This window comes from Mercurialis annua, linkage group LG1-X, assembly GCF_937616625.2.
Source record: "Mercurialis annua linkage group LG1-X, ddMerAnnu1.2, whole genome shotgun sequence".
Classification (NCBI taxonomy): Eukaryota; Viridiplantae; Streptophyta; class Magnoliopsida; order Malpighiales; family Euphorbiaceae; genus Mercurialis; species Mercurialis annua.
Genome location: NC_065570.1, coordinates 8050378 through 8061428, shown reverse-complemented (window position 1 = coordinate 8061428; position 11051 = coordinate 8050378). Strand labels below are relative to the sequence as shown.

The following is an 11051-nucleotide window of genomic DNA, read 5'->3' as shown; positions in this document are numbered from 1 at the left end:
TTTGACATTTTTTGGTGATTAAGCCTTTTTTTATTGTGAAATGATGATATTTTTATGAGTAACAACTCTTCCGCCAGCGTCCAACGTCATAGTACAACAATCATATTTAAAAGAAATGCCAAAATTTAGTCAAAATAAATTTTTTTATAGTTATTTTATTAATTTTAACAAATTAGATTTTTTTTATCAAGGGTTATGCTATTCCAATAAATTTAAAATTAGAATTGTTGTTCATTAAAAGATTAAGTTATCTTCCTATGAAATGTACTATTGCATTGATTGTTGCTCGGAAAATTACTATAACCAATAAAATATGTATAAATAATTCAAAATAGAACAGGAAATTCATAGTTATATTTTTTTCAATTTCTACATACTAGTGATGACAACATATAATAGTTCAAACTCGAATTAATTTGATTCCCATTCATGCTGAAAGTCATCAATACCTTTAGGAATATTTTTGACATAAGCTCCTTCATCTTTAATAATCCAAAAGAATTCGTTATTACTGTTACATTTTTGAAGAAAACGTGAATTGACGTAAAAAACTTTAAAATCGGCATGATGATGATCGTCGGGAGCCATGTAGCACCAAAAGAGCGTAGATTCGAAAACATTTAACTTAAAGTGCCACGAAAATGTTGCGTTGGGTTTTAGATACTGAACATGAAGATCGTTGTCTTTAGATTGACAATGCAAAAGCAAAGTTTTTCCGTGGCTCAATTGACTGGTGATATGAACATAATAAGGATCGAACGACAAGCAATTGTTTGGTGTAATAAAAAAACTCAACACCAAGGTTGAAATAAAAAGGCATTCAATGGTATTCATGTTCGTATTGAATTTAATTCTAAGTATTGCCTATAGCTACCTTATAAAACAAGCTATTTATAACTTGTGTGTTAAGCCATTAAACAAATGAGGAAAAATATAGTTATTTTATTTTTTTAGTTGTTTTGATTGATTTTGAACTGTAAAAATATGAACTATTCTCTATTAGTCATTTGTTATAAATATTTTGATAGAGTCAATGGTAAATTAATGTTGATTATGAAATTACTTTTCAATTCAGGTAGTTAATCTCAGATTTTTTTGGTTTACCTCCAATCACATAAGAAAAGCAACGAAGTTATGTAAATTATTGGATATTATACACTGCAAACCTTTGTATCTTGTTTTAAAATAGTAACCATGTTTAATTTTGTTTTTCGTTTGTTACCAAATTTAGCATTACATTTTACCGAGAGGTTATTTGTTGAAAATTAATATCAAATAGTGTGATGTACAATTGATATCCAATTAAAGAGAAATTAGGCTAAAGATGTAATTTACAAAAATCTCTCTTTATTGAAAAATTAAGAATTTCTCTTACGAGTTTTGAAGTTTATAAAATAAACAAAGAATCACTTTCACCCCCGAACTTGCGTCAAAGTATCAAAAAAGTTCAAAGCTGGAAACCGGATCACTTATACCCTGAACTTGTGTAAACCGGGTCAAAAAGACCCTTTTGCTGACGTGGCGCCTTAATTGGAGAGTGAGGTTTATAAAAATCACAATTAACTCTAATTATTCACTTAATTACTAATTGACCATAATTAAATACTAATTAATCATAATTTAACTCTAACTAAAATTAATTAAATTAAACTAAAAAAGTTACTTCGTTAAAGAAGAACAGACCCAGCTGGGCCTGTTCTTCGTTAATGGAAGAAGAGACCCATTCTTAAAGGAAGAAAAAATTCTTCCTTTAAGGTAGAAGAGACCCAGCAAACGACACGTGGAGAAAAAAAAAATTAGAAATCTTGCTGGAGAAGTAAAACGACTCTTCCAAATATAAGACGACTCAGCTCCAAAAGAGCTAAAATTTACTAAGGCATAAATACCAAGACTTCAACTCACTTGCGGGGGGCTAATGATGGATACCGAATCCTATCTTAACTACAATGGAGTCGAGTCGTAGGAGATCCACTCCTAGACGATACCGGACCCCCACTTAAAAGGCCAAACACGAAAAGATGGTCGAATCCATAGGATCCGCCACGATCTATCTGACAGGAATAACGCCGAATCCCCGAGGATCCGGACAAAGCGCGTCGACCCTGGGATTCGGATGGATTACCAGATCTACTGAATATTCTCAAGTATCTTACCTATTTGGATACAAACTCCAACTTAGGAAGATAAACTCTAACTTAGAAAGACGAGACTATTTAGGAAGACGTTCCTAAATAGGACTCATGTCTGAATAAGAAAGATTATTTCTAATTAGGGTCAAACCGTACAAAGTAGGATTCACTTTCGTACTACAACTCTACTGAGTATGCAATCATCTACTATAAAAAGAGCATGAAGTATGCCTAAACATACAATTACATTCATATACTCAAAACGTTGCTCAAAACTCTAAATTGACTTTAGAATCGGAGAATTAATCGGACAACCACCATCCGGTTAGCTCCTACCCTATTTTGCAGGTGTAATTCACCGAATCAAAAGGCAGACGTCATCAATAACCAATCAATAAATATTATATCAATTATAAGTAATTGGTGTGATATTTATTGATTGATTATAACATTTATTATTGCCATATATTATATGATAAGTTGATGATTTACAATTCTAAATGGCGCGTTTGATTCTCGCAAAACTTTCTTCTTGCAGACAACCCTAAAAGAAAATATAAGGCAAGAGAAGAAAAAAAGCAATGAAAATTGTGCAGTCACACTTTCCCATATTTTGAACATTTTTGGCATCTAAGTAACAATTGCCACATTCTTACATCTATAAGACTATTGCCAATTTTCTTCTGAAGAGCCCTTAAAATTGACAATAATGTTGTTGCAGTAACCAATGAACATATATATGTGCAATTTTACTTTTTTCGGCGTCAAAAATTAAGGCGCTCTTTTAGTTTAACCGAGATTATGAATTCAAATCATATTTACGTATACGGCCGTTTAAAATTTAATGTTCGAATTTTACCTCCCGCAAATAACCTACTCATAATTTGAACTGATCTAGGGCCCCTTACATACTATGTAACAAGAAAAACAATTTTTTTTTATAATTTAAGGAAAACAAATATACAGCAGCTTACTATAGGAATCTATTGCTTTTTAAAGAGTTTGTCCTATAGCATACAATAGCTAAAGAATGAACCTAATCATTGAGCGGATCTGGATGAGTTTAGACTGGATTTGAATCCGATTCAAGTCTGATTTTTATCATTGAAATTTTCTAATGAACTTTTTAAACATATGGGATAATAGTTCCCAATTATGCTTTGCACATGGAGAGAAACATGTATCCCATGTGCACCCAGAATGGAACTGCATTGCATATAAGGGAGGCTAACTCTTTCCACATCACTTTAACAAACTCAAACTAGGGTGTTTATGAGCCGAGCCGAGTCCAATTTAAATCAAGTTCGAACTTGTATTCGACTGTATAATACATGCTCGGGCTTAAACTCAAACTCGACTGGACTTAAATTTTTAAGTTCAAGCTCGAGTTCGAACATTCGAACTGCTCGAGCTCAAACACGATTTAAATTTAATAAAAATAAAAATAGTTATTAAAAAATAAACATATTTGATATATGTTAATTTTTTCACTATGAAATATATAATTTAATTAATTTATATGATACACACTTAAACTTAAAGGTATAAAAAGCCAATATAATATAATAATATTAATATTTTTTATTTATAAGAAGCCTGATTAGTTTTGTATGGCATAATGGATACTTTAGGTCGGCTCGAGATGAAACTTGAGTTTGAGCTTGGCTCGAGATGAAATTTGAGTAGCTCGCGCTCGAGATCGGCTCGAACTTTTCGAGCCAATTTCAAGTTTTTTTAGTCGGTTTAAAATAACTCACGAGTAGTCCATCTCATTTATACCCCTACTCACAACAACAATATATGCACATTAATTTGTTGCAATTAGTTTATTTTTAGGCTGCTTTATCAATTTCACCATTGAATTAAAGTGGTTGTAATCCATTTACCGGTGATATATCTAAAATACTACTCCCTCTGATCCATAATATTTGTCGCATTTGAGAAATATTTTTGGTTCATAATATTTGTCATGTTAGAATATCAAGAGAGCATTAATTGCTAGTATTTTTTTATGTTTGTCCCCTATTATTTTTTTGAAAAAATACAATAAACAAATGAAAATGGTAATCATAAATGTAAATAAGTTTCAATGTAGGGTTAACTTAGTAAAAGTGTCTACAAATTAAGACATATTAATTTTTTTTTAGTTCTTGTGTCAAAACTAAATGCGACAAATATTATGCACCGGAGGGAGTATATTTTAGAAAAACTAAAGTAACAGTAAAAAGCACTCATTTACAATAGGATTATTTATCTAAAAGTTAATCATTGTTGTAACTTTTTCTGTTTCTATCACAAACTTTAAAGTTGTCAATTCGACCATTTTTCGAATTGAATTTTTTTCACACTAAAAACATATATTATTTATATTTGGTACATAATAAGTCTTTAAAATTTTAGAAAGTATTAAAATTTAAAACTATAAGTCAAATATGAAGGAGATATTTGAACCTTTTTCAAGTGAAAAAAAACTCCAATTTAGAATACTCTCAGGTTCCCCACATACACCATAATTCATTTTTTTATTTGTTGATCTTGAAAATAAAATGATATGATCCTCCACCTTTACTTCTATTAACATTTTAGTCCTTGTATTTATTGTTGTCGATAATAATAAAGTTAACGGACTTAACAAAAAAATGAAATTGATATTTCATCCTTCAACTTATTTATGACACAAATATAAATAAAAATTATATTTTTAAAAGATCCGATGACTTAATAAATATTTTTTTACTTTTCTTATTTTATTTATTTTTTAAAACTAAAAAAATGAAAAACTTAAAATGCTAAAAAATTTAATTAAAATTAAAATGCTAAAAAATTTAAAATGCTAAAAAATTTAAATTAAAAATTTAAATTGAAGTTATTAAGTCATTAAACCGCATAAAATATAGTAATTTTTATTTATACACATTAATAATATAAGTTTACGGAAAAAATTAAAATTCAATTTGTTTAATTATTTCTTTTGACTTAATTGACTAATACCAAAAATGAACCAAAGCACTAAAACATTGACGGAAAAAAAATGGAGAACCATATTATTTAATTTTTAAAAACAATGGGCGCAACTGTGAATTATAGAATATATTGTGAACTTGAGAGTAATTTGATCTTTAAAAATAGGTACAATGAAAACTGAAAATTAAAAATTAAAATAAAATTTACGATTTTAAAAATTTTCAGTATCAACGAAAAATCAAAATAGTCGAGTATTTTTGGATGATTAAGCCTCCGCAATATTGCCGTTTTAAAAATACAAATAATTATATTTTTTATAATTTACATATCAAGTAAGTTATCAATAAAAAAATTACTAAACATTATATATAAGGCTTAATGTCTTAAAAAAAACCTGATCTTTCATCTCCTTTTCAATCCTACCTTAACGTTGCAAAACTGTCAATTTTACCCTATTTTATATTTTTTTCATTTCAATTGTACCCTAAAGCATAAAATTGACCTTTTTTTATTTGGCATAAATTCTCTAAATTGACCCTTTTTATATTAGATTAACTTTTTATATTAAATTGACCATTTTTAAAAAAAATTATTGAACTTTTATCAAATAAATAAAGGTTAATTTTATGCTTCAGGGTACAATTGAAATGAAAAAAAATACAAATTGCGGTAAAATTGACAATTTCTTAACGTCAGGGTAGGATTGAAAAGAGGATGAAAGGTCGGAGTTTTTAAGGCATTAAGCCTATATATAATCATGTCATTCTTTTGTCATTATCATCAACATCTTTTTAATAATAAAATTAATCGTTCTTCTTTAAAAAATATTATTTTAAATTGCCAAAGATAATTTTTTTAAAATTGTAAAATATGTTAAAATCTATATTTTATTTTACAATTACTCTACTGTTCTTAAACTTTGTGAATCTATAATTACTGCAAAAAAAAAAAGACATACAACTTATAAGTATACATTTACATATTCAAAAAACTTTGCCATCAATAAAAGATTTCAAGTGAAATCCTACAAGTTCTTCAACTACTTGCTTCACTAATGTGTCCAATATTTCCTGCCCAAATTCTGAGCAAATTTCTTCAACGCTCTCGAATTCAGACACTTCCTTTGCCACCCATTTTGTCTCTTTAATGTCTTCTTCTATCAATTTGCATAGCTTTTTTACTATTTCTGTGTAGTATTTTGAGTCTTTTTTACTCTGTTTCTTGTACTCATTTTTTGTTATTTCCTTTGGCTCAAGATCGATGGATAACCGAGTTGAACGTGCAATTGATGAGTAGTCTGCGTAACAAAATCAAGAAATTAATTAAAAACAAGTCGAGTAATTTATAATTTATATTTATAAAAAAAAATAGCATAATGATCTTACAATTCTAGTTAAATTCTTAATTTCAATAATTAGAATCAAATTTAAAAAAATTAATGTTTTATTAGTATTTTTAATGATAAATTAGGAAAACTATGATCCATAAGCTTTTCTTTTCGTTCACCAAACGGTGTGGTATTGACAATTTTATAATTAACGAAAAGAAATATGGTGATGTGCCATAAATTGCAAGAAAAATGAAATGATAAATTTTATCAACTTTTAAATGCAGTGCTCAAAGCGTCAAAACAGTAAAAGTAAAAGGTTTGGGTTTTTTCTGGCAACTATAATTTTTTTAATTTTATTGTTATAATTTTACACACAGAATCTCTAAATATTAAGTTTTTTAATGTATAATGTCAAATATCAATGTAATGAAAATTATCCGAAACTACTAATGATTGTGAAATTTGAAAAAAAAAGTTAAATTTTTTGTATCCGTTAGTAAAAGAAAAAGTAGGTAACAGTAGTTCCATTTTCAAGAAAGTTTGAAACTGACCTGGGCAAGGCAATTCATCATCAAAATAATCATCAAGATCAAGAACAGAAACCGGGCTCGATTCTTCCGAACTACACTCAGATTGCACATCTTTACTCGCAAGCTGATTCTTGAATTTCTTCATGAACTTCGATTCCGCCATTGCTTCCTTCTGATTCATAGGTTTCTCCGGGCTCTTCACATTCGATTTACTAAATCTTCCCTTCTTCTTGTTACGGGGCATAACGAATCTTGAAAATTGTTTCATTGCAGACAGTTTTCTCGACTCATCAGATTCGTATAAATCTTGATCATCTTCGTCCTTATTCTTTAACAGCACTACTTCTTCTTCAGTATTGTCGTTCTTGTTTTTTTCATCTTCATTTTGCTTAATCTCTTCATGATCAAGACTCGAATCGGGTTTACGCAACTTGAATTCCGCTTTTCGACTAGTAAATTTTCCAGAATTATTGTTCTCTTCCAAGTAAAGAACCAGCACATCATGATTATTATTGTTCTTTTCCTTTTCTTGATTTGAAAACGTCGGCACTTCGCGGAACGACACTGATGTTCTCACTCGTCGCTGCTGAGTGTCGTCGTCAGCTTGAGCTAGATCAAACTCGACTACATAGTCCATAAAATTTGCTGACCGGCTTCTAGTGGCTAAATCCTGCTGTAGTAATCGCTCTCCTTTGAAAACCCAGTTGGTTTTCGGCAACGAATTTAAGCCCATTAATCTCGCAACCACTCCTGGCGGAGCAGTATCAGTGCATACTGCTCCGCCGGTGGTAGCAGTAGGAAGATCAGAAGGTGGAGAGTCTTCGACTTGGACATTGACGACGACTTCGATGTTGATTAAGTCTTTGTTTAGACGATCGCATTGGAATGGAGTGGTGTTGGGCTCTGTGTTTTGATCGGTTGGGTGTGTTTGGAGACTGCGTTTGCATAGAAGTAGACGTGCAATGCTTGAGAAACAGCCTTTGTTTTGTGGTTTAGTCATGGTTTTTGGAGTAATTGGTGGGTGATGAGATGGGGGAGATGAAATGGGGTTGTAATATGGAGTGCAGTTTTTTTGAATTAAAGGTTAAATTTGTTAGATAACTATTTAAACTGTGATCCAACGGAAGAGAGAAGGTTCTTTAGGAGAAATACTTGCATGAACTTAATTCTCCACGTAGAATTATGAACCATCCATTTATCGTGTGACACGTGGCAACAATAAATATACTAACCAATTAATAAATATTATATTAATTGTTTGTATTTTAATGTAATTAATGTGATATTTATTGATTGGTTAGTACATTTATTGTGGCCACGTGTCACATGATAAATGGATGGTTCATAATCCTACGTGATGAACTAGGTTCACCTAAAAATTTCTCGTTCTTTAGGGACAGGAAACAGAAATTTCTTTCTTTTCCAAAATCGAATCGAACGAAATGCGGAGAAAGTATAATTTTCAAACTAAACCAAACCGATCATTTCGTTTGGTTGTTTTTGGTTCGGTTATGTTAAAACCTAACTGAACTTTTTAAGGTTAATTACAAATCGAATTAAACATCTGAATTTGTGTATATATCATATCAAACCAAGCTCAACAAAATTTGTAGGTTTGGTTTCGTTTTCTAATTTTGGTTTGCACACTTCTACTTTGGGGTAATATGTGTCGAATATTTTCATATCAATTTGTACTACCATTTTATAAATGAGTTGCATCTCTATTTAAGAATAATAGTACATATTTAACCATTTAAGTACGATCTGTTTAAATAGTCGTGTCGTTTAAACTGGTCGTACTAGAAATTATCAGCCTCGTACGGTGTTTATATGACATTTAATATTACCGAGTTAAATATTTGATCAATTATTTAAACTGACTTATATTGAATTTTATTGAATATTTAATCAAACTATACAAAATGATATAAATATATCAAAATATTTATAATTTTATGTAACGAAACGAGTTCATAAAAAAATTAAAAAATTGATGTTTTTTGTGATGAGTGACACAAGTTATAGATGTAACATCTCTCTTTTTTTTAAATCAAATATGCCAATCCAAATGCAAAAATTTAACTTGATTCAAATACATAAAGCTAAATATTTTGATCTTTCTCTAAAGAAAAAGAAAAGAAAAAAATGTGATTTAAAATAAAGAAAAGGAAGAATGAAAAAGAGGCGGGGTTTGGATTTGAATAGAAATAAATATTGGTTGGTCGTGAATTCACATTGAAAAGAAAAAGGAAAGGGCTAATTGTCCTTAGATTGTAGGGTAGTGTCCCATAAAGTGAATTGTTTGGTGCCATTATTACCTGAAATAATAAAAGATCTTATTTCTGACGTTACCGTCTGCTCTTCCTGCCAGTATGCTTATTCCGTCTACGAATTCTGTTAACTCTTACACATATCAATGCTCTAGGTTTTGTTCAGCCATAATCATTACAAAAAGAAAATTAATGAGTGATACAATCATACAATAGATGACTAATTAATATTTAAATTTATCATTTAATCAAACCTTAATTACTTAAAAAATCTCATCTTGAATTTTTTTTCTCGTTTATACACCAACCTTATAAAAAAATCATTTGTACCCAATTTTGGATTTTTAGGTTTCATCTCTATCTAAAAATACTAAAATTGCCTCTTTTTACTTGAAAAAAAGTTTAAAATAATCCTTGAATTTATATTTATCTACCAATTAGACGTATGATATAACCTTTTATTTAATTATTTTTAATTTTTTCATTCTTTAATTCATTAAATTGTCAATTATATTTTTGTCTTGGGTAGAGATGAAACTTAAAAACCCAAAATTGGATACAAATGACTTTTTTACAAGGTCGGGGTATAAACGAAAAAAAAAAATCAAGATGAGATTTTTTAAGTAATTATACCTTTAATCAAATACAAAATGACTAATTTTTTACATTTTGATAAGAAAAATTATTGAACGCAACCGTTGCGTTATATCATTCATGTAACAAATTAATGGTGCGTTAGCCATGTAAAAATATTAAATAATAATTAAAAAAATTATAGCAAATGCTCATTGACTTCATATAGATATGACATAACTCAACCAATGTATGAGATAAATACTCTTTTAATTATCATCAAAATTAGATACATTTGCATGATGAGAGTTCAAATTCAAAATTTAAGAATGAATTTAAATTATATACCTCAGCATTGGAGGTTTTTGCAGTTGGGGATTTTAGCTTTTATCTATGAGTTTACTTTGTTGGGGTAAATAAACTAATAGGGCATTTTGATAACATTAGTTTAATATTTATATGTAAATATTAAATAAGCCGGCTCATGCTTTCACTCTACGGGCGTTGAGTTTAGTTGATGCAAAAACAATTATTGAGGATGTGCTAAATTATATTTGAGAATATATTTCTGACGATTATCCATTTGTGAGCAATAGAAAATTGCATTTCGTTTATAAAAGATTGTTTTTTTTCACTTTTAGTTGTTTTTTTAATTTATTTAATTGAAAATAAAATCAGATATTTTTTTGAATAGAAATGTGACGTTCTAAGTACAAATTAGAAAAATGGTACTTCTCTAATTATAAGAGCATTTAGAGAGAATAATTACTTTTGTCTCACGTAATAATCTCTTGATTATACTCTATGAAAATCATACTTTCTTAAAAACCAAGTGACCCCTAAGCTAAATTATAAGTTAAACTATCTTGATACTCTCCATAAATAATTACTATCACTAGTCATCCTCTCTTCCTTGAGTATCTATCTTATACAACCGTTGCATCACGTCATTTTTACAATAAATTAATGAGTATTTGCGATAGAAATTTTTTTAATTATTACTTATTTTTTATCATTTAATTTTCCACATAGTTAACGCATTATTGGTTTATTGCACAAATGACATGGCGCAACGGTCGTGTTATATAATTTTCCCTCTTTTTTGTAGTATAAATAAAAACACAATCGTCTAGCTATTTAAAAGCAAATGTAGTATTTAACAATAAATAATTCCAGAATAAATAATTTTCTAACTATAATTATGAGAATAACAAGTATCTTAATTTAGGTATGGAAATGTACAATTTGGACCCTC

General features: G+C 29.1%; 2 protein-coding genes across 2 annotated transcripts; both read right to left on the bottom strand.

The window, feature by feature from the left end:
- Nucleotides 1-411: 411 nt before the first annotated feature.
- Nucleotides 412-834, bottom strand: LOC126654638 (S-protein homolog 74-like). The gene has a single exon (XM_050348602.1). It carries the CDS (start codon nt 832-834, stop codon nt 412-414), a length of 423 nt encoding a protein of 140 aa, XP_050204559.1.
- A 5166-nt stretch (nt 835-6000) lies between these two features.
- Nucleotides 6001-8074, bottom strand: LOC126678928 (uncharacterized). Its single transcript, XM_050373846.2, has 2 exons — nt 6975-8074; nt 6001-6390 (listed from the first exon to the last, which is right to left on the bottom strand). The coding sequence occupies exons 1-2, from the start codon at nt 7951-7953 to the stop codon at nt 6077-6079; spliced, it is 1293 nt and encodes a 430-aa protein (XP_050229803.1). The 5' UTR covers nt 7954-8074; the 3' UTR covers nt 6001-6076.
- Nucleotides 8075-11051: the final 2977 nt, after the last annotated feature.